General features: G+C 42.1%; 1 protein-coding gene across 1 annotated transcript in view; it reads right to left on the bottom strand.

Annotated features, from left to right (window-relative positions):
* Nucleotides 1-2,000: 2,000 nt before the first annotated feature.
* Nucleotides 2,001-24,579, bottom strand: part of SLC26A4 (solute carrier family 26 member 4) — a 51,184-nt gene continuing 28,605 nt past the window's right edge. Inside the window, exons 10-20 of the mRNA XM_032592381.1 lie at nt 20,938-21,015; nt 20,701-20,796; nt 19,199-19,305; nt 16,356-16,425; nt 14,511-14,603; nt 13,538-13,633; nt 12,696-12,926; nt 8,753-8,807; nt 7,514-7,659; nt 4,958-5,041; nt 2,001-2,745 (exon numbers count right to left, since the gene is read on the bottom strand). Coding sequence (XP_032448272.1) covers nt 2,722-2,745; nt 4,958-5,041; nt 7,514-7,659; nt 8,753-8,807; nt 12,696-12,926; nt 13,538-13,633; nt 14,511-14,603; nt 16,356-16,425; nt 19,199-19,305; nt 20,701-20,796; nt 20,938-21,015 — 1,080 coding nt within the window. The 3' untranslated portion in view covers nt 2,001-2,721. The remainder of the gene's footprint in view (nt 2,746-4,957; nt 5,042-7,513; nt 7,660-8,752; nt 8,808-12,695; nt 12,927-13,537; nt 13,634-14,510; nt 14,604-16,355; nt 16,426-19,198; nt 19,306-20,700; nt 20,797-20,937; nt 21,016-24,579) is intronic.

The following is a 24,579-nucleotide window of genomic DNA, read 5'->3' on the forward strand; positions in this document are numbered from 1 at the left end:
TACTATTCACAACATGCACAGAAAAGACAGCATCCCTAGAGTGTCCTTGGGAAACAAGTCAGATAGACTGTGGTCTTACGAGTGGGACCCAAGATTTTACAAAACTCTAGCCTTATTGTAAAATTTAAGTTTGGTATGTCCTTCAACTAATGAGCAAAAGGGCAGTGCATATTTCCTCAATCGAACAGAGACATTCATCCATTTTTTGCAAGACTGTTATATTCAATCTTATAAGATTTGTTGCTTTTATAGGCAGGTATTGATGTGGAAATGAGATAATATTATAACCCTGTTTAGGCTATTCCCAAAAGAGACATCGTTCTATATCAGCGGAGGACAGTACAACCCATGAGCGTGAAAGAATATTGCAACATCCCAATCCACTTCAACTCACTTGAATTCTAATACACAGAAGCAGAACGTGTGGGAGTTAGGGGAGATGATGGGGCCACCTTTAGGTAACCAGTGTGGTGTGATCACTGAAAATAATTCTTCCAAAGTAGATAACTTGTTTCTGATTGTATTTAAGAAGAAAAACGGGGAGAAGACATACTGCCTTTGAATAGCCAAACACATTTGAGAATTTCACACGTTTTGTGCCAGAGGTACAATGTAACTCTCAACCAGGCAAAACAGCGTCTCAGTTGGGGACCTGAGTATTTCTTTTCCCCTCAAATTTAAGTACAACTTCATTCATTCCAGTGTGAAATGTATGGTAATAGTCCTTGGGACTAAAGCCTATGTATTATATATAATACCTAGAAAATTGTTGGCACTCAGAAAAGATTAAAAATAAAAGACGCAAAATGTTCTGGTTTAAAATACGGATTTTTACGAACCTATGTATTTTCTGGATGTCTGGGTGGCTCAGTCAGTTAAGTGTCTGACTCTTGGTTTCGGCTCAGGTCATGATCTCAGGGTTTCGTGAGTTCGAGCCCCACATCGGGCTTTGTGCTGACAGAGCAGAGCCTGCTTGGGATTCTCTCTCTCCCTCTCTCTTTGCCCCTCCCTCACTCGCTCTCACACACTCTCTCTCCCTCTCTCTCAAAAATAAATATATAAACTTTTTTAAAAACTATATATTTTCTATGTATATAGTCCAAACAAGTTTTTTTCTTTTGATATTGAGCTCATTTAGAATGCTCCATCTTTAAAAACGCATTTAAAAATTTTTTTTATATTTATTTATTTTTGAGAGACGGAGTGAGACAAAGTGAGACTGAGGGAGGGGCAGAGAGAGAGGGAGACACAGGATTGGAAACAGGCTCCAGGCTCTGAGCTGTCAGCACAGAGCCTGACGCGAGGCTCGAACCCACAGACTGTGAGATCATGACCTGAGCTGAAGTTGGGACGCTCAACTGACTGAGCCACCCAGGTACCCCTTTAAAAACTCATTTTAAACATAGATTTATAATCAGGCTGTTCACTTTTTATTTATTTACTTTGTTTGTGTTTGGAAAAGTGGTCAGAATTCTTTTAAAGATCACTTGCTTTACATCTTGCTAAAATTTTAGAGAAAAATATCAACTCAGCCTTATAAATGTATCAAAATTAGGGTTTTTTTGTTCAAAATAACACAATTTTTACATTAGATTTTAAGTAGAACATACCTCTATAGACCTGTACACAGTGATCATTTCTATAAACTCAGGTAAATTAAAGCTGCATGTTTAAGCTAGAGATAATCTGTCATACATTGTATTTGATCTTAACTGTGATCCATGATTATTATCATATCAAATATGATTTCTACAAGCCACAATAATCTCACTGCTTCACTCCTCTGAATCAGTGTTTCTAAAATAGATCAGCCTGTTTCTGAAACTTTTATTATTATTTTTTTTAATGTTTATTCTTGAGACAGAGACAGAGCGTGAGCGGGGGAGGGGCAGAGAGAGAGGGAGACACAGAATCCAAAGCAGGCTCCAGGCTCTGAGCTGTCAGCACAGAGCCCGACACGGGGCTCGAACCCACGAACCGTGAGATCATGACCTGAGCCGAAGTCAGATGCTTAGCTGACTGAGCCACCCAGGCGCCCCTAAAATAGATCAGACTGTTTCTGAACCTTTTAAGTGACCCTTTTTTTTTTTTAATCTGGTCACATATAATAACACTGATTATTGAGTACTAAATTTGCGTTTTAAAAACTTTGTTGATGTATTCACTAAAAGTGGTTTTTGAAGACCTTTATTGACGAATGCATTAATGATTAAACTTCTTCATTTATTCAGTGCCACCATACACTGTGATCAATGCAGCTCATGGGAATCGAGGTCAGTCAGAAATTGATTTTTTCTTACGATAATCCTTCCCGACTCACCTGCCCACGGAGACTGTTGGGGCACACTTACCCCGACTAAACAGGGGTACACCAGTCCCCACTAGAGCACTGTTAGCAAATCTGATATGAAGGAACAGCAGCATAACATCAGCAGATCCTGGACATTGCTAAATCACCTGGATAATCTTCACCGTTTTGCGCATTGTAGAGGTAAGCTATTTACTTTATAAATCAAGCCTTAAAAATAAATCTTAGTCGTTCTCTTTCATTGGCTAAGAAGTTAAAAAAAAAAAGGATTTTTCAAAAAAAATCGAATGGAAAGAGAATGAGTGTCTCAAGTCCAAAGAAATAGTCCATGCAGGAAATGTTTGCATAGAATTACGATGGTGGGTAAATTCTGCCTTGCAGTCCCAGCTTATAGCAACCTCCTGAGCCCACTTTCAGGAAGCAAGGCTACGCATAGCCTGTGGAAACAAAGGGGAAATGAAACATTCATACGAATGAATTCTCCTTTGGTCTACATTATCTCTGTGTTTTACAAACAGGATTTCATAGTTTGGGTTACGTCTACTCATCCTAGGTGTGCATGGGGTAAAAACTTAATTTTGTACCTCATTACTCTCCACTTGGATTTCTTTAGAAACAGTAAGTACTGTTTATTGAGCACTTACTATGTACAAGAGACTAGTATTCCTTTGCATGCATCCTTTAATTTGTACAACTCTGTTGTACTGTTTCTATTTCACATGAAGGAACTAAAATGAAGACACGCAAGTAATTTTCCCTGGGCTACACAGCCAGTGAGTAGCAGATTTGGGACTAGCACACAAATCTGTCTCGTTCTAAAGCTCATACTTTTAAAACCACTCCACTGTACTCCTTTGCTAGCTACAGGTACCCTACCTGAATGATCCTCTAATCCATTACCTGAATAAAGATGCCGTTAGTTTATAGGGCAATCCAAAAAAACTTCTGTAATGTGGCAACTTCCTAACTTCCAATTTTGATGAGTGTTTACTCCACTAAGTCAGCCTTATAACCATAATCACAAACTGCTAAAGCCGGAAGTACTTCTAAGCTCAAGAATGACATCCCCAGGCACCTGGGTGGCTCAGTCAGTTAAGCATCTGACTTGATTTCAGCCAAGGTCTTGATCTCAGGGTCATGAGTTCAAGCCCCATGTTGGGCTAAGAATGACATTCTTAGACTCGCTAAGCTGATGGACTAAGGAGGTAGGACCTCTGATTTTCACCCTAGCAATGTATTTTCTCCACAAAAATCTCCGCCTGTCCTCCACACTACCTGATTTTACCATAGGGGTTCGAATGTTGAGAACAACATGTTTATCAAGATCTGGAATAAGGCAGAGAAGGCAAGCTGATCAGATTTGCATATGACGCCAGTAGGGTGGAGAGATCGTATGTAGGTGAGGAGTTCAGAATTCGAAAATGTATCCACAAACTAGAACCAACAAGATGTAGTCTGGCAAAAATATGTGTTACCCTGCTTTAGGGTCAAAACTCAATTATATAAATATAAATGGGGAGCCTAGCTGGGCCATAGTTTGTGTAAAATGCCCAAGTTTGTTGTTGGCCCCTTGCTCAATAGTAGCCAAGATTTTGATGTGGCTGCAACGAAAATAAACACATTTTAAAGTCACAGTAATAGACATATCTTGACAAGATCAAGGTAGATGGTGGTTGCATAATCTCCATGCTGACCTGACTCCATCTGGGATCTTATGTCCCCTTTTTGACTAGAGAAGCATTGACAAATTTTGTGTCTGAGGAATAAAGGGAACTGGAGGAATCTAGCCTGAAGTAGAGTCTGATGGAACACGAGAGCTACGGTCAAATATGTAAGGGCTGTTCAGTGGGAGGGTTTGTGTTGCCACAGAAGGCAGATCTCAGTCCACTGGGTAGTTACTAAAGAAAGGCTGCATCTAGTTTTGTAAGCAAAACTAACACTTGGAGATATCCAACCATGTAACAAACTCCCTTGAAAAGCTACCAGTTGCCAATATCTGGAAATGTTCACACAAAAGCTAAGTCAACATCCTTGGGGATGGACTAGGAGAGATCTCTGCACAAGGCTAGTATGTGGATGTCTTGATATTCCAAGACATCTTTCAACCTTAAAGTTTCTATGCTCTTCTTTTGTGGGCCCCATCTTACTTGATGGTGGAGCCATAGAGTTCAGTCAGATACTACGCTTCGGTCAAGGTTCTTAGGAAGAGTCTGATGTCCCAAGAGCATGAGAAATACATGGCATCAGTCTTGAATGGAGTATCCTGTTTACCATAATCAGTCAGATAAAGAAAGGGTCCTGTGCCTCACATACTTCTCTTGAAGCTTATGAAACTCCCTGGCCTTAGGTAGGAAAGGAAGAGGATGTATGGGGAGGCTTAGGTAGAAAATCAGGACCAGTGTGCTGGCTGCTTCTAGTCACTGATCATGCCTACATACTTGGGGCAAAGGGTCCCTAAGTACTTAATGCCCCCAAGGGATAATTCTTGTTTTCCACCATTTTCCCCTTTCTATGAAGCCATCCTTCTGGTATTTTTTCTTAATTATTTCCCCTGAATTGTTTTAATCAGACATAGTCACTATTTGTGTTATTCTGTTGATTCAAGATTTAATCCAAATTATTTTCTTTGAAAGAAACTAATGACCATACCTCATCCTGGACATCAAGTTCTTCTTCAATCAGCTCTGCTTCCATTAATTCAAGGGGATCTTTACAGTCTTGGATGAGCGTAATCTTGACCAAGAGAACAGAGAATATATATTGGAACGATAATGACATCAGCGCATCAGCCCACCTGATACCCCACAGAAAATTATCTGAGGCTTTGCTGGTGTTTCTCATCTATGATCTACATACTGCAAAACCCTTCACAGCTTTCTTGTTCTTCTGCATTTCCCACCTTGGAATTTTTCCCCATACTATTTTTTCACATTCAAGTGTGAACTGGCACCGTTCTCCACTGTCTCACCCCCTTTTCAGCTCTCTTCTCCAACCTCTGAAGTGTGTACCTCTTAAGAGTCACCCTGTCTGCCTAAATGACTCAGGACTCAGTTGTGTTTTTCTTTCAATGGCTGAGCTGAGAGCACTTAGTACACCCTCGAGTATACAGCGAATGCCCAGCGGAGGGCTTGTGACTGATGACAATGAACAGTCCCCCGCTGAACTGGATGGAGATTTTACTGGAGGTGGAAGACCAGAGTGTATGGACCCAGTTGGTTTTGGGGGAAAGTTCTGCTTTTTAGCAGTAACGTGCAATTTAACCTTCCACACAGAGGAAACCAATAGCAATTTGGGCTTTGTTTTATGTGTGAAGAAGGATATTTCTAAAGCAACTCCAAATGCGTACCCAGACAAGAGTGATGTTTCAAAGTGCTTTTCAGCTACTTTCCACCTCAGACATAAATAACCCAATTCTCTTTGCTCGTGCAGAAATGCATCAGGGACTTGTTGTCCCCTGTTGCGGATGGTCATGACATAATGGGAAAGTTAGAGGCTGGGTGTAACCACAAGTTGAGGCTATCCTGGGATAATCCCTGTGATGGTTAAATAAAGGGACAGGGAGAGGGTCATATCACTGCATCCGCAATCTCCATAATATGCAAGTTACACTTCCTGAAGGAAAGGAAAGTACCACAGGCAAGAGTTATCATCATTTGCTAGACATCTACCACATATGGGACTTTGTGCTAGACACTGAAGTCACATGGAAGGTAGAAGGTTCCTGGTATAATGGGTCACCAGTAGCGCTCATCCTCCTATCCAGTGACCTGGTAGGTGTATGATAGAAGCACTCATTTATATGCAGTCTAACATTTGTTCAGGGTCAAAAAATCCATCTCAGCCACTCTCAATGCCTCCCTGATGGCAGACAAGATGGAGTCTAGCCCTGGGAGGGGCATGCTTGGTTAGTGGTTTCTGTGATACTCCTGGCCTGAGAGCTTGAATCAGAAGTAGGGTATAAACAAATAACAAAATAACCATTTTCAGGTTGAGAAAGAATTTGACACCTCAGGTCTAGATACTTTTAAGTGAGGTGCTTTTTTTGTTTTGTTTTGTTTGTTTGTTTTTTAGATGTTTTGGATGATCCTGCTTTGGTTTTGTTACCTGTGAGTTAGAGGATTTTAAGTTAGAAAGTAGAGGAAAGTTTATGAGTTTTCTAAGATGAGCATCTTGCATGTAGCTTGCTTTCCTTTTCTTCTTCTTCTTCTTCTTCTTCTTCTTCTTCTTCTTCTTCTTCTTTTGAGATTTGTGATTTTACTACCTTTTTTTTTTGTATGTAAGATCCATACCTTAGTATTTAATGCTAATATCCATCCCCCACCCCCCAGCATTAAGAGGCCTCTCCACTAACAAGAGCTAAAAAGAATAATGCACTATTGTTTTCTAAGCTAGTTTTACTTCAAACATTAACTTCCAATATACAATAAAAAACTTGCTCATCTGAATTTTAGAAAAGAAGGAAGCAATTAAAAATATAGTACATTGTGTCACTGGAATAATTACTATTGTTGTTATTTTATAAGTGTTTGTTTTAATTTTTCAAATTCACTGTCAGAGGGTCCATGAGAGAAGAGGTTCTTGGGCCAGGCCCAGTGACTCAGCCCAGTGACCCAGCCCGGAATGCTTGGCTGTCCGGGGTATGTGTCAGGATAGTTGACAAAATAAGGAAGCTCATGGGAAACCAGGGTCTATTCTATTTTCTGGGAAATTATTAACTCTGGGCTGACTCATGACTTTTCTTTTTTTCTTTTTCAAAGATCACTTATGACCTAAAGGATTCTATTTAAAGACATTTATCACTGAGGTTTTCCAGATGGCTGAAAATTTAAATTATATATATAATTGTGCATTTGTATACCCATATCACAGAAAATCCAAGATTCGCCATCTATATTCTAAAAAGGCATTATTACAGTGAATGCCTACTTTTATTAGTAAGCTCACACGTTGTAAAATGAGTAGGCACCAGGTACTACCAGGTGCTTTCCCATAAACTATCTTATTTAGTCATCCTATTAACCCTGTGAGGTAAATGTTTTCACTCCCATTTTACTGATGAAAAAACTGAAGCCCTGAGAAATCAGGCAGATGGCCCCAAATCCTACTAGACTGTGATTCAGGTGTAGATTTGTGAAAATCTTTTGCTCTTTACAGAAATCATCGTAGTTTAGGAAAGATACTTATGTAGAAAGCTTAAATGTTTACCGTTTCTAAAATGGAATCTTGAACGTCTTGGGATTTAACCTGGTTCTGTAGATGGAGGACAGCATCATGGACCGTCAAAAAGAGTATGTCCTTTCTAATGTTATCATTAAAGAAATCACATTTCTCCAGTTTTTCTATCACATGATCTTCAAAAGAAAGAGATGATGTTCAGTCTCTAGCAAAACACGTTTGTAACATCAACCAATACTAAATTTTGTCAGCCCCTCCTTTTCATTTTGTTCCCCTCATTTTCAAAATGTGACCCTGCTCTAAACTGACTGAGTTTCTTTTCCAGAAGCACAGGGAATGGTTATGCCATAACTGGTTGTGGTAGACAGCCTCGGCTCACAAGCACGTGGTTTTGCCAGGGTACCCGTCCTCAGGCTGCCATGATGAGCCTGGCTGTTAATGACTCACAGCTGTGCCTTTCTCTGAAGAACTTTCCTTGGTCACTGGTTTACACCCCAACCTTGGGTGGCCTACAGCCTTTTACTGACTGATATGAGGGTAAAAAGGCTGGCCTCCTTACCTCAAGGAGGGGTAAACTTCTGATGCTTTTCCTGCTTTGTGTTCCTTTCAAACTCAGGCTAAGGTAGACTTCTAAAACAATGTCTTTGTCCAGCCTCTTCCCCTGCCCTATGCTGCCTCCAGCAGTCCTGCATGAATTTCTCATGTATACTCTCAATAAGTCACTTGCCCAAGAATCTTTATCTCAGGGCCTATTTCTAGAGAACTCAGTCTGAGCACTAGCATTTTCCTATACACATACACTCGTACATAGAGAGACACAGACTCAGACCCTAGAGGAGCCTCTGCTTCTAAAGAACCTAAGTCATCCCCATGGTAAATTTTCTCCATTGGCCCTGTACTGTTATCAGGACATACATTTCCACAGATTACCAGCTCTACTGCACAGATTGGAAGTAATATTTTTCCAGGTTTCAAAAAGGCCCTCCAAGTGATTGCATAATGGGTAGAGTTTTTGTTTGTGGCACTGAAAAATTTTGGAAATTGATAGCTGTAATGGCTGTGCAACATTGTGACTGTACTTAGTGCCACTGACTTAATTGTCCACATGAGCATGACCAAAATGGCAAATTTTATGCTATACATCTTTTACCACAATAAAAAATAGTTTGAAAAAAAGGCTCTTTGGACATCATGTACCCACACTCCCAAGGTAGAAGAAAGGGCTCAGCAGAAAGTCTTATAGGTAGATATGTTTGTGCATGCATTTACCTTGAAGCGATGCAAAGTACACATTTACATCAATTCTTTGAAATTCTTTGACAATCTAAAAATTTAAAAAAGAATGTGTAACAATGAGTGACTTCATCTGCCCATAATTCAGTAGCATTCAATTACTCGCTCAGGAGAAACTTGAACACTTTCATGGTTAATCAGGACTTTAAGGAAAGTTGATTACTGGAGGAACGTTCATTATTGGAAAACCACAGAAGTTTTCAACCTACAGTGATGGTATGATTAGGGATGAAAAGACCATCTCAAGAGGTGGTAAATCCAGTGCACAACAGCACAGGGCTCAACAGCACAGAGGCGATTAAAGAATGTTTGCGGAAGAAAGGAAAGAGGGGCATACAGGAGGCTTCCTAACATAGTCCCTGCTGATTAGAGACAAGAGCATACATTTGTATCTTGCAATGGAAGATACAGGCGTATGGATATGTGGCCATCGGATTCCAAGTGTAAAACTGACCTAAAAAGTTCTCTGTATTTTGACTGTATCAATGTGAATATCCTGATTGTGATTTCTGTTCTATGGCATTGCAAGATGTTCCCAGGGGGAGAAACTGGATAAGGGTTTCATAGGATCTCTCTGCATTATTTCTTAAAACTCCATGTGAATCCACAATTATCTCAAAATAAAAAATTTAATTAAAAAACTCAAGATACAGCCAAAGGCAATATTGAGAAATAAGAACAAAGCTGGAGGTATCATAATCCAGGATTTTGAGATATGCTACGAATCTCCAGTAATCAAAACAGTATGGTACAGGCACAAAAATAGGCATATAGATGAATGGAACAAGATAGAGAGCCCAGAAATAACCCCACACTTAAATGGTCATTTTTTTAATGTTTGTTTATTTTTGAGAGAGAGAGAGAGACAGAGACAGAGTGCAAGTGGGGGAGGGGCAGAGAGAAGAGGGAGACACAGAATCTGAAACAGGCTCCAGGCTCTGAGCTGTCAGCACAGAGCCCGACGCGGGGCTCGAACCCACAGACCGCGAGATCATGACCTGAGCTGAAGTCGGACGCTTAACCAACTCAACCACCCAGGTTACCCACACACTTATGTGGTCAGTTAACCTATGGCAAAAGACGCAAGAATATACAATGGGGAAAAGACAGTCTCTTCAACAAATGTTGTTGGGAAAACTGGACAGCTACATGCAAAAGAATGAAACTGGACTCCTACCTTACACCATACACACAGAAAAACTCAAAACCCAGCAACCTACTCAATGGGAGAAGATATTCATAAATAATACACCCAATAAAGGGTTAATATCCAAAATAGAGAAAGAACTTATACAACTCAATACCCAAAACCCCAAATAATCTGATTAAAAATGGGCAGAGGACCGGAATAGATGTTTTTCCAAAGAAGACCTACAAATGGCCAACAGACACATGAAAAGATGCTCAACATCACTCATCATGGGAAATGCAAATCAAAACCACAATGAGATATCACCTTCCACCTGTCAGAATGGTTAATATCAAAAAGACAAAAATTAACAAGCATTGAAAAAACTGTGGAGGAAAAGGAACCCTTGTGTACTGTTGACGGTGATATAAATTGGTGCAGGCAGCTACTGTGAAAAACAGTATAGAGGTTCCTAAAAAAATGAAAATAGAAACAACAAATGATCTGATAATTCCACTACTGGGTATTTACCCAAAGAAAATGAAAACACTAGTTCAAAAAGATATACGCATCCCTCTGTTTATTGAACATTATTTACAATAGCCAAGATACGGAAGCAACCCAAGGGTCCATCAATAGATGAATGGGTAAAGAAGTGGTGTATACACGCACACACACACACACACACACACACACACACACACACACACGAATATTACTCAGCCATAAAAAAAAAAAATGAGATCTTGCCATTTGCAACAACATAGATGGACAAAGAGACACGTGAAAAGATGCTCAACATCACTCATAATGCTAAGTGAAATAAGTCAGAGAAAGACAAATACCATACGATTTCACTCATACGTCGAATTTAAGAAACAAAGCAAATGAGCCAACAAACAAAAAAACCCCAGAGTCTTAAATACAGAGAACAAACTGGTGGGTTGCCAGAGGGGAGAAGGGTGAATAAAGGAAATTAAGAGTACCCTTATTGTGGTGAGCACTGAATAATGTATAGAATTTGTTGAATCATTATATTATTCATCTGAAACTAATGTTATACTGTATGTTAATTATATTTCAGTAAAAATGTAAAAATTAAAAACAAAAAAATCAAGACATGAGAACTATGGGCAATAATAAAAGAGAACTTCACATTTTCAGGGAAAAAAAATCAAGACCTCTCTTTGGAGATATAAATAAATAGGTGTGGGTGTGGGAAATATCCTGGCATTAGATAAGTTAGTACTCTCCCCAAAAGTAATTCATTAAACCCTTTGCCCAATACAATCTACAATGGATCTGAACCAAAGACGAGAGTAAAGTGCACAGTAAAGAATAAGACTTATGTTTTCATTTATGTTCTCAAATGAGCATTATAATAGCCAGGTTTTCTAAAAGAACTGGAATAGAACCTGTCAGTGTGTGTGTGTGTGTGTGTGTGTGTGTGTGTGTGTGTGTGTTTAGAGAGAGCACAAGCAAGGAAGAGGGACAGTGGGGACAGAAAGAGAATCCCAAGTAGGCTCCACACTCAGCATGGAGCCCAATGTGGAGCTTGATCCCACGACCCTGGGAATCACAACCTGAGCCAAAATCAAGAGTCAGATGCTCAACTGAGCCACCAGGCGCCCTGCAACTGTCAGCATATTCTTGAACTCTTCTGTCAAGTATAATCACTTTTTCTGCCTAACCTGCCTACTATCCACCCCGTGGAATCATTTCCTGCCCTTGCAGAGGCAGCCAGGAAGCCCCAACTAGGCTAAACCTCAGGGTTTCATTTCCAAAGTTTTTAAATAGACTTTAAACATTTTTAAATTTTAATTCCAGCGTAGTTAACATATCAGTTCCAGGTGTACAAAATAGGGATTCAGCAGTTCCATATATGCCTCAGTGCTCATCAAGAGAAGTGTACTCTTAATCCCCTTCACCTATTGGGGTCATTTCCATGTTATTACATCTGATTGTCAGTACCTTGACCCTGCTTTTCTCTCCGACCCTCTTACTACAACCTGCAGCTTCACCTAAACTTGACACTTGCAGTCAAGTTGACCCTAATTAGTCTGTTTTGGAGCACTTCACATGGTTGTCTTTATTTTATTTTATTTTTTTAATGTTTATTTATTTTTGAGAGAGACAGACAGACAGACAGAGTGTGAGCAGGGGAAGGGCAGAGAGAGAGGGAGACGTGGAATCAGAGGCAGGCTCTAGGCTCTGAGCTGTCAGCACAGAGGCCGACACAGGGCTCAAACTCATGAATTGTGAGATCATGACCTGAGCTGAAGTTGGTCCCATGACCCAGGAGCCCCCATTTTTTCTTCTTTTAAATATTCCATTTTCTATACTCAAAAAAATAAAACCTAATAAATATTAATATTTGCTGAGATACTTCTAAACATTCTTTCTTTATATATACATAGTATATATATATTATATATTAGCTTTTTTATTAGCTACATATATAATATGTCCATATATATAAACCTATTTAATCTTCATAACAACCCCATGAAGTAGGTACCATCATTACCCCCATATTGCAGATTAAGAAATTGAGGTACAGACAGATTAAGCAACTTGTCCATGGACACACTGTGAGTAAGTGGGAGAGCCGGGATTCAACCACATGTCTGGCCTCGGAGTCTATGCTTTAAAATACTACACTCTGTTGCAAAAGCATTCCTCTAGAAAAATTACAGATCCGACAATCACCCTTTTGCAAGACCAGGTACCCCGTATCATGGTACTATGGCCAAAGCTCCAAATCTGTCATTCAAAGCACCAAAACCTTACCATTCGCAATGATCTCACTCCAACAACATCCAAGAAAGACACAGCTCCACAATCAAGCACAAGGCTGTGGATTGGCACTTTGGGAACATTCACTTTGACCGGAAGCTCAGAGTTCCAATCCACTTGAATCTCTATTTCCTTGGTTGGGATATCAAGGTCTTCTGGGTCTTCAACATCTTCATCAGGCTCAAAAGCATCATTTGATGAACCAGCATCCCTTATAATGCCATTCTAAACAAAGAAAACACTGCCAACTTAGTTGCCAATGACCGGGGACACCTTGCAATAATGCATCTCAAATTACTTAAAAGTCCTATACACTTTTCCTTGGCGAGCAAAACATCAAAGGGATGAACTCTTAAGGAATGAGATTTACCTCAGTCCAAACTGTGATGTTCCCTAAGAAGAAAAATGGAAGAGCAGAGGAGCCAGGAAACTCTTGATTTCTGGAAGATTGTGGAACTTGGCCAAGAGATACATAGGCAGGAGAGTCTGAATAAAAGGTAATAGATCTAAAAGTTTATGAACTTAGCTGCCTTCTGTTGTGAGCATTTTTCTGGCATTGAATTAGCATTTATTTTGTTCCCTTCAGTAAAAATAAGGTTTATTTCTCGATGGGAAAAAGTATCACACTCTGTGTTTCCACAGAGTTCTGCTGATTTTTTAATTCTCTCCCATTCCCTCTTGCCTACAAGAATAACTGTCGTCCAACATACATTGTCAACTGCCTGAACACATCTGGGTACCAAAGCGAATAAATCTAATTTTCAACTGTCTAACTGCTTTCATTTTCACATGAGAAGGAAAGGGATTTAACAAGAAAAAGAAAGATGTCGCCTCACCTTTGTTGCCCTTAATTGTCCTTTTTTGATGAGTTTTTGTATTGTCCTCAGTGCTTTCAGTCTCTTATTATACACTCTAATGGCATCAAATCCAACCTTTGGAAAGAAATGTCAAGTTACTTAAAACATCTGGTTCCTAATGCTCATTAACGGTAATTGTTATCTGGAAAGGCGATTTCCCAAGTGGTATTATTCCTTGAGACATCCTGCCAGAAAAGAAATTCTGAGGTCTGGTGGAGGTCTCCAGTATCACCCCTACCCCACCTAGCCAGAGACTCAGGGAAGACAGTCTCATATTAAAGGCTCTAAAAGAGTAAAATACAAACAAACAAACAAACGAAGAAAAAAAAAACCACACAGAATAACCTCTTTAGCTTTAAGTCTGTGTTAACAAATTTCCTTGACATCACAGAGCCCTTTTGCTATTGCAAAATCTATGACCATTCCCTTGAACCAGTTTGCTCTGGAACTCACTTAAGAAAAACATTGATGTAGGGGCAAACCTCAGCTTCAAAGCTTGGCATGCCATTCTAGGCCAGAATTTCCGGCTTACATATTCCACTTATACTTTCTACCCTTTACTCCAACTGGGCAAACACCCTCCCTGCCCAAATACACGTACTTACCTCTGACTCTCAGCTCATATAGTTTCCAAACACCTGACATAATCTTTCTTATGTGATTAGCCCAACCCACATGGATTTCTCCCTTCTCTGAACTCTTCACATTTACTGTCTAAACTACTGTTTTGGTCTTCCATAGTTATTGCTACCTGGATTTTAACGTATGGTATTTCTGGGTTCTTTCCTATTGCCAAACAGATTGTAAGTTACTTGGATGTTATAATTCTTAAAGCCCCATACAAACGGAATAGGGTGTAGGGTCTTGTCCAGTTTGAGGCAATAAATACCCGTAGAATGAATGAAGTCTCAAAGGAGGTTAGAAACCAAATTTCTAGGGATAAAATACTCACTGTGGACTTGATACATTTTTTAAAACCATCAACGTTGCCGTAAAAAATAGGACTGGAAAATCTAAGAATCTTCACTCCTTCAGGTTCTTCAATCTGGCATTAAGAAAACAAAATGTGTGAAGTTAAATAATTTCAGCCTTCAAATATTTAATTAAATTTCTGGCTTTTCGGCTAGGAGCCAAGTTACAATTACTCAGAGGGGCTGGACGACAGCACTCACTTCTCCCTGAACAGGGGCTGTCTCCACTTAGGAGGCAATAGGTTATTCAAACTACTGGAACTTTACAGTCCCACAGAAGATCAAGTTAGGAAGGGCCTTCATAAGCAATTATTCAACACTCTGATTTCCAGATGGAGAAACTGAGGCTGAGAATGAGGACGTGATTTGCCTCAGGTTCATACCACGGAACCCCAATTTGTTCTTTGGCTAAAATTCTTAAAAAAAAAAAAAAGGAGCGTTGGGGCACCAAGGTGGCTCAGTGGGTTAAGCATCCAACTCTTGATTTCGGCTTAGGTCATGATCTCATTGTTTGTGAGTTCGAGCCCTGCATCAGGCTCTGTGCCAGGGAGCCTGCTTGGGACTCTCTCTCTCTCTCTCTCTTTCCCTCTCTTTTTGCCCCTCCCCCTCTCGCTCTCTCTCTCAAAATAAATATATAAACTTAGAAAAAAAGAAGGAACAAGAAAAAAGGTAGTAAACTGAGGGGATGTGCAAGAATGGAGGCCAACAATGTCGGTTGCTTGTTCTCACCCTGACACATGGTGGCCAGACCAAAAGTAGAGCTTGCGAAATCCTAGACTTTCCTAGTCTTTAGGAATCATAGCGATTTCAGTCCGAGCCCCTGAGGTGAGAAAACAGGTGTTGGGAGGCTGAGTGATGTGGACAGAGTCTCCCCAAAGTGGAGCCTGGACCTGCAAACCCCCAAACTCAGCCCATGATTCCCTGAGCCAAAAGATTCTCTACCATCATTGTTTAGCTCTTGACAGTGCCGAGAAAGATGTGGAAATAAATTAAGTAGCAGCTAATGGAATTCCAGATTCTGTGTCCAACATTTTTTTACGCTAAATTGGTTTTTTTCTTGATTTTCTTTCTCTGCTTTTTCATCGCCGTTTCCCCTGGTGACCGCTAAGCTACTTCAAGGAACACAAGCCTATAAGTGGGATGTGTCTTTTCTTTATGTTTTCACTTCCAATATTATATGTCATTTCTTCCAATTCCAAGATTGGGGCAAAATGTCTAATCAGAGAGCTTAAAAGTCTTGTGTTAGCATTAAATGAAGATAATCTTACAGGGATTTCAGATAATTTCATGGGTGGTAAGGATTACATAGCAGAGAAATAGAATTTTGATGCAACTTCTGGAAATAATCAAACTGCTTATTTTTTAAAATTCCTTTTACAATGGTTTTACATTAAAAGGACATTCAGGGGTGCCTGGGTGGCTCAGTCAGTTAAGCGTCCAACTTCAGCTCAGGCCATGATCTCATGGGTTTGTGAGTTTGAGTCCCACATCGGGCTTTCTGCTGTCAGCACAAAGCTGGCTTCAGATCCTCTGTCCCCCTGTCCCCATCCCCCGCCCCTTCCCATGCTCTCTCTCAAAAATAAATAAACATTAAAAAATAAACAAACATTCAAACTAGCATGGACACAATTCATACAAACCATGGATATCAGAGAGCACATTAGGTCAAAGTTTTCATGACACCCCCAGTGAACTTCTAAACTTTCCTGGAAGAAGCCTCCCCCTTTAGCTACCTTGTACCTAACACACTGAAAGAGAAATACGCTACCCCCTGAAAATCCAGGCTAGCAACCCAAGGGCGGCAACTGTCTCACAAAGGCACTTACATTTTTGTAATTCTTGGTACTTTTGTAAATGTCTGTGCTAGGAATGCTTCCAAGGCTGTTCCATGAGGGACTAAAAGAAGAAAAATTAGGTCAGGATTTTGTGGAACAGGCATACTTTGGAATAAAAAATGACAAGACATCACAGATACGAAAGAGCCCATCATTCTCGGCTCTTTATTGCATCGTGTGTCCTTGTTACAGATCACATCTTCCTGCAGCTAATTCTGAAATGAACAGCTGGTGTTTGCATGGGCCCTTGGAGAAGGAGGATTTTCCTGAGGGCTGAGAGAAGTCATGAACATCCCACTCCCCTGTGTACAACACTTTAGAGGCCAAGCAAAGAGCTTTCACACATGTTAAGTTTTGTCTAGGAGCCGCCAAAATTCTGGAAGGTCAGCAGTACTGTCCTCATTTTTATGGTTGAGTAAGCTGAGGTTCAGATAAGGCCAAAAAGGCCCCGGAGGTAAGGTTAGGTTAGGTTATCTTTAACCCAGGGGTCCTCAGTGCCTGGCACAGTGCCTGGAACTTACTTGGGAGTTAGAACAACTGTCTGATGAAATATGGTGAGTCTGCGGTGATCAGATTAGTCTCAATTTCTAGAAATGGGAGCCTGGGAGAGCCAGCAGTACATCCTTCCCATCAACCAGACTGTTCACTTCCTGTTCCTGGTACCATCAAAAACTTCCGTGATTCTTCAGGTGTGACTAGGGACAGGTGCTAAACATAATTCCTGAAGAAAGAGTGTCTGTTTGTGTGCCCTCTGGATCAGCCATATAATTACTGGAAATGAAATATTGCGGAGGATACAATTTTTGCTTGGCGAAAAGCCTAGTTACCAAATCAGTGGCCAAAACATACCATTGCTTTCTCCTCAGCTTACTGGGCCGTGCCAAATTTTCACACAGTGTTCATAAGCTATAGAGCCTCTCTCTACAAACCTTTCTCTCCCAACCACACCCACGCAAGGCAAAGCACACACTGTGGCATACAGACCATGAGAAGAAACATCTTCCAAGGACAGGTTCTGAGTTACTTTCCAGCAGCAAATTGGGTACTTTGGGAGCTCGTGAACTCTCCTGGGCCCTTGGGGAACCAGTTAAGAGTGCTGAGGCAGTGAACATAAGCTTTGGGGAAGACTCCAACGTGCCAGGGTAGGGAAGAAGTAAGAGAAGGAGAATTGGCCAGTGGAACAACAAGGGTGGGCTTATGCTAAGCTGAAGGTGTCTCAGCTGATGTTTTTCCAGATTCTTTTAACCTTCATGGCCCAAGCACAGGCAGAGAAGAGGCCAGAACTCTGGAAAGATCACAGAAGTTTTGAGGAGAAAACCAGGCTCTGTTTGCCTCTCTGTTCAGACAATTTCATAAACACAGGAGAGCACATACCAAAAGCCTCTTAAGAGTCAAAACAAAGGGTGCCTGGGTGGCTCAGTCGGTTAAGTATCCAACTTCGGCTTAGGTCATGATCTCATGGCTCAAGAGTTTGAGCCCCACATCGGACCCTATGCTGACAGCTCAGAGCCTGGAGCCTGCTTTGGATTCTCTGTCTCCCTCTTTCTCTCTTTGCCCCTCCCCAACTTGTGCGTTCTCTCTCTCTCTCTCTCTCTCTCTCTCTCTCTCTCTCTCTCAAAAATAAACATTAAAAAGGGGCGCCTGGGTGGCGCAGTCGGTTAAGCGTCCGACTTCAGCCAGGTCACGATCTCGCGGTCCGTGGGTTCGAGCCCCGCGTCAGGCTCTGGGCTGATGGCTCGGAGCCTGGAGCCTGTTTCCGATTCTGTGTCTCCCTCTCTCTCTGCCCCTCCCCCGTTCATGCTCTGTCTCTCTCTGTCCCAAAAATAAATAAACATTGAAAAAAAAATTAAAAAAAAAAAAAATAAACATTAAAAAAAAAAAAAGAGTCAAAACAAAACCAACAAAAAACCATACACCTTCCGGCTCTCCCACAGATTGTTTTCCATGACATCAAGCCATGTCTTTGCTCTTTTCACTCGGTATATGACCTAATTACGTCTATTTCATATACTCATGTGGTTTCTTGGGTACGTTTTCTTTGGCAGATCTGAATGAATTTGGGCTACAGTCAATGCTTTTAAAATCTCCTGTTCTGAGTTATTAGCTTTGGGAGAAAATGAGCTGTAATACACTTAGTGGCTATCTTGTCCCAAGCCGGTGTGTGCCCCACAGACTGCATCTCATTTGCAGAAGGAACCACAGAGCCACGTCAGTCCTTACTGAGTCACGCATCTTTTATTCTTACTGTGACCAGAAGGAGAGGGCAGCAGTAGAGCGTGTGACTAAATGCACAGATTTTGGGGTGAGATACATCCGGGTTCAAGCCCTGACTCTGCAACTTACTAGCTGTGTGATCTTGGGGAAGGTTCTTAACCTTTCGGAGCTTTGATTTTCTTTTCTGTAGAATGAGAATTAAAAAACCTATTCATGGGATTGTCCCAAAGACTAAATATGATAATGTGTGCCAAGCACTATAGGCTTAATTCATAGAAGCCCTCAATACATGGTAACTATTATGAAAGGGAGTGGTTTCCCTATATTTTATTAAAATGGTATAAGAAATCTCAGGGTGTAGGGAGCCAGGGTGGCTCAGTCAGTTAAGCATCCGACTCTTGGTTTCTGCTCAGGTCATGATCTCACAGTTCGTGACTTTGAGCCCCACATCAGGCTCCGTGCTGTCGGATCGGAGCCTGGGAGCCTCTCTTTCCCTCTCTCTCTGGCCCTCCCCCGCTTGTACTCTTTCTCAAATAAATAAACTTAAAAAAAAAAAAAAAGAAAGAAATCTCAGGGCATGTTGTCTTCTTTTTGGGAAATCTGGGTCTTACATTACTCACAATTGAACTCTCAGGACCACAGTCAGTAATCCAAACATGAGCCCAGCTAGTAAACCGAGGTCCAGCCCCAGAATGATGGATGCTATGCACGTAAACACCCAGATAACCTAGGACAAAACAGAAATGGAAAGAACCTCGTTAATCTGTCAGGGACCATCAGGTGAGACACTACCTGTAAAAACAAGAAGATCAATTGTCCATGAACAAATTCCGCTTTTTAAAAATATTCTCACTTCATTTCATGTTTCAATGGAAGTAGAAACTGATGTTTCCAACAAAGACCAGTTGTCCCATTTCAATGTTTTGTTTTTAATTTAAGTTTTGAATAGGGAATGTATTAACGTGGTTCAAAATGGAAGTAATATTAAAAAGGCATACAGTAGAAAACCTTGCTTCCTACCCTCTCCCCTCTTCACCTGTCCAACACCCTCACTTGTGTTCACATTTCCATATGTGTCTCTGTGCATGTACATGTGCACACTTTTCACCAGTAGTTTTTGCAAGTACAAGCAAATATGACTGCATAGCATTATTTTATGTTCCCACATTTCTTAAAGATTTTATTTATTTTTTTTAATTTTTAGAAAATGTTTATTTATTTATTTTGAGAGAGAGAGAGAGAGCACAAACAGGGTAGGGGCAGAGAGAGAGGGAGAGAACCCCAAGCAGGCTCAGTGCTGTCAAGGCAGAGCCCAGCGTGGGGCTGTATCCCACAAACCGTTGAGATCATGACCTGAGCCGAAATCAAGAGTTGGAGGCTCAGGGTGCCTGGGTGGCTCAGTTGGTTAAGCATCCATCTTCGGCTCAGGTCATGATCTCACGGTCTGGGAGTTCAAGTTCTGTGTCAGGCTCTGTGCTGACAGCTCAGAGCCTGGAGCCTGTCAGATTCTGTGTCTCCCTCTCCCTCTCTTTCTTTCTCTCTCTCTGCCCCAATCCCACTTGTGCTCTCTCTCTCTCTCTAAAAAATAAATAAACGTTAAAAAAAAGAGTTGGAGGTTCAACCGACTGAGCCACCCAGGCACCCAGTTAGCTTCTGGCTTTTATGGTTCCTCAGAACAGTTCTGAAGGTTACTTTGGTCAGAGTTAAACTCAGTAAGGGTTTTGTATTTTGGTTTTGCTTTGTTTGAGTTTCGTTTGTCCTTCTATATTACAGAGGGGTTTATTTTTATTTTTTTAATTTATTTTTATTTTTTCATTTTTATTATTATTTTTTAGAAAGCTCATTTGTTTTTATTATTTTTTTAATGTGTTTATTTGGTCTGGTGTTTAATGTGTTTATGTGGGATTCTTCCTAGATGGAAATACATCTTCCCAGGGATACAGGACCTTCCCCCAAAGCTTGATTCACCTGGCAGGCTTTGGCTTATCCATCCAATTCTAATTTCCGCTCTGGGAGTCCCACAGCGCAGGTGAGATTGAGGAGAGAAGGGGGACATAGTGATGCGGCAGGAAGCACATAAGAAACAAACATTTCAGACAAAAATGGGCAGCCAGTGACTTACGGCATCGATCTTATTCTGTCTCCACAGACGAGGAATGTCACACACCTGCATAAACATCCCTTTCAGGTTGGCGATTACAACAGCTGCCAAGACCGACTGTCAAGAGGGACAGGGAAGGCTGTGTTATTCAGGGGAATGGTCTTCCATGTGAGGATTTGTAAATCTCCTGTTATTTCTCTGGTGACAGAGCAATGAAGAGAAATTATGCAATCGGGCTGTTGGGAAGCAGGGTTGTACCTTCTGCAAGGGTTCCAGCAGCTTCCCCAGGGCAACAATGGCGACCATCACAATCCCAGCCGAGATGATGCCGGCAATCTGAAAGACACACACCTCCCATGAACGGGGTCCATCCCTCTCCCTCGTGTCTTCCAGCTTGCTGGATGTGTGCAGGAGAGCCTGGCCGTGGGTGCACCTCCCTGCCTCCCCCCTTCTGCTCAGTACTGTTGAGACAAATGAGAATTATTTCTTACAACTCTACACAACTGAAGGAAAAACGGGAAACGTATATATGGTAGCTATGGCAGGGAAGTTAAAGAAAACGTGAAGCCTGAGCTTGCTAAGGGAAAGCCGGCTGGGCCTGGATGTATTACAGACCTATAGCCTTTGTGTCAGGTGGGGAGGCCACACTTGTAATTATTTGCCATAGCGGGAAACATGGACCTCTCACCTGCTGCAACAACAGATCGTGAATGTTCTTGGGCAATAAATTCCCAAGGCACACGTCTAATTCCTCCGCATTACCGAAGCAGTAATCATAATAGCAGTTATTCTGATAACACATCGTACGGACGGCACCGATTTGCACAGAAGTCTCAGAGAAAATAAGCGTACCGGCCCTTCTGCAAATTCAAAATGCTACAGGAGCATAATGAGAAGTGGGACCATACCCCCTGCCTCCTCCAACAGTCCCTGGGCGCAGGCTCAAGAGTTTTGCCCCCCAGCAGCCCGAGTGATGACGGGACAACAGCAGGGGTTAAAGGACCTTCAGAAAAACGTTACCTTCGCTGGCAAAACAAAGCTCTCCTAAGATCCATAAATAGTTAGGAGAGAGGCTGAGGGGGTGGGGCTATTCTCTGGTTTGGTTAGCTGACCAATGAACTCTCTGCTGAGACAGCTGGCACCTGGCCGAGGTGAAGACCAGAAGCTCTGAAACAAAGGAGAAAAGGAGACAGGGCACCAGAACCAAAGCCACGAGAGAAGAAGCAACAGGGAAGATTGTACCGGGCGCAGGGGGCCGCCTGGTACTGGAGGTGTGAGCTGAAAGAGACAGATAAAGCCAACATACGTAGGAGATCTGAAAACCACAGGAAATTTCATAGCCACCGTCTTTCCACCTGGCAGACTGATCATTCAGGTTCCCACCGTGGTTACCTCAGCCTGAGGCAACATCATGCAAATGATGGGCTGTGCACATCTGGATGCTTTGTACATTCAGAGCCCTCTGTTAGGCTCTTTGCTGCCCGTTAGCACCACGGCTCCAGGATGCCCGTGCCTTGATGGTTTTCCCTCACCTCTCTAAGTGGAGCAGCTGATGTCCTCCCTTCTTCCCTCCCTTCCTTCCTTTCTTCCATACAATCGCTTAGCCAACATTGTTGTCTATCATGAGCCACTTGCACCTTGCCGTGGATGTAGGGCTCTGTGAATTGCTAAAGGAAAGGGAGATCTGGGGACAGAAATGACAGCCCATGTCGAGGGGAATGGCCACCCACTCACCAAATATATGCAACACTAAGCCGCCAATTATGGGGACCAGGACGAATTTTGGTCGCTATATTAAAATCTGCGAGGGGTCCATTACATGCACTCACTCTATCAGGCTGGTTTGTGGGAGGTGCTGTATATTTTATATCTATGAGCACATTCAGTCGCTAGAGAATTAATTATTCTGTTACAAGTGAGAAGGTAATCGGAGCTGAGGGAAGTTTGCAATCAGAATTACTTTTTAGTGAGTCAGCAGGAGTCCGATGGGGGTGAAAGAAACAACAGGTTGCAATGTTCAGCTCTTCTACAATCTGAGGATGTGCTGCAGACAGTTAACGGTCACTAACCCTCATTATTCCATTCGTTCATTCAGGAAGTATTCGCCGGGGTGTTTCTTTTGCGTCAGGGCATAGTATATGCATCACAGGTACCACGATGCTTTTCCTATCGTGAGGAGTTAATGACGGGAACACTAAGTGTTTACAGGTATGTGCCAGCATCTTACAAACGTGGCGTGTGTTTGTTTTTAAATCCTCACAACATCCCTATGAGGGGGATACGATTACTCCTCCCATTTTATAGATGCTGAAAACTGAAGTCCCAACATCAGAGAAAACATGAGAAGCCACACAACGAGGGAAGAGCTGCCAGTGTGTGTGTTTGTGAGTCCCTGGATTGTAGTCCAGGCTATTAGACTTTTAACCCTGAACTTAGTATACATTTCAGTAATTAAAGAGCAAGTCACGTCTGTGCTTGCTTCGTTCTTCACTACTGAAATCCTGGCATCCTTCATTCCTAAATATAATACCTGCCAGTGTGTGACGGCAGGTGTCAGCTTACCAGAACACCATTACCCCCAGACCTCTGCCAAGGCATCACTTTACACGGGCATTCTTCCTGGGGCGGCTGGCCCGTGCCTCCTCGGAGGCTGGAGGGCAACAGCAGGAGAGTGGACCTCACCGCTTGGGGACCTGCCCACACCCGCATGCTGCCACGGGAGTCTGTCAATGCCCCGGCTCAGGTGAAAGCCGCAGGGACCTGCGTGCTGACAGCCGCCTGAACACGGGGGCAGCTCTGGAGTCCCCTCCGGCCTCTTCCCCGGGGACCTCAGAGCACGGCTCTGCCTCTTGGCAAGGGCTGCGCTGTCTTACCTGCTCCCTCAGAGTGAGAAGTGTTCGCATTCCCAAGCCCCCGAAAAAGGAAATTCAATTATTAAAAGCAAAATTTTAGGGGCACCTGGGTGGCTAAGTCGGTCGAGTGTCCGACTTCGACTCAGATTGACCTCACAGCTCATGAGTTCGAGCCCCACCTCCAGCTCACTACTGTCAGCACAGAGCCCACTTCAGATCCTCTCTTTGCCCTCCCCCACTTACACTCTCTCAAATATAAATAAACATTTTTTTTTAAAAAAGCAAAATTCTGAAAATTAAAATTAAATTTTGTTCCGCTGGAGCCAAGAAACTGGTAGAGGCTCATTCTTCCAAATCCGGCGCAGAGATCCATTATAAATGGAAAGAGAGAATCATGTGTGCCTGGGGGGGACAAAGCTCCCCCTGGGCCACCGCAGGGAGTCACTAGTTTTCTCAGCCCATCTCTTTTATAAAACCCTGTCTGAAGACCGTGTGTGTTAAGGGTACTGCCTTTGGATTTGTTGTTCTCCTTTATAGCCTCATTACACTTTTACTCTTAAATAATAGCTGTGTGTGGGGAGGGGAAAGCCCTCCAGGCATGGCAGAAACACCACCCCTGAGCCTGTCCCATGCCCCCATCCACCTATTTGGGCCTCTCTGACCCCATTTCCTGCTAGAAAAGAGAGCCTTTGAGAACGGCTCCTGAGCTTTCTGGCCTGTGGAAGGCAGGGTTATTCAGGGATTTGGGGTCACTTTGTGAAGGCGACAACTTAAACCCACATTCCGAACTTCAGGAACACAAGTTGTACTCCAGAAGAAATGCCGAAATGTTATGACAACAATACTCTTGGCCAACAAACTTGTTCTGTGGGCCCAAAGGCCTCTGGAGGAAGTTCCTGATCCTTGTAAAGGAAATGTAGACAGACACTTTTGATTTTCCTGAAAATATAATACCTCCTAAGCCATGACGTGCTTTCACTAGGCCTTCTTTATCCCCAGATAACAAATAGATAAAAATCAGCATTTTTCATTACCGATTCCTTGTCAG

This window comes from Lynx canadensis, chromosome A2 (assembly GCF_007474595.2).
Source record: "Lynx canadensis isolate LIC74 chromosome A2, mLynCan4.pri.v2, whole genome shotgun sequence".
Taxonomy (NCBI): Eukaryota; Metazoa; Chordata; class Mammalia; order Carnivora; family Felidae; genus Lynx; species Lynx canadensis.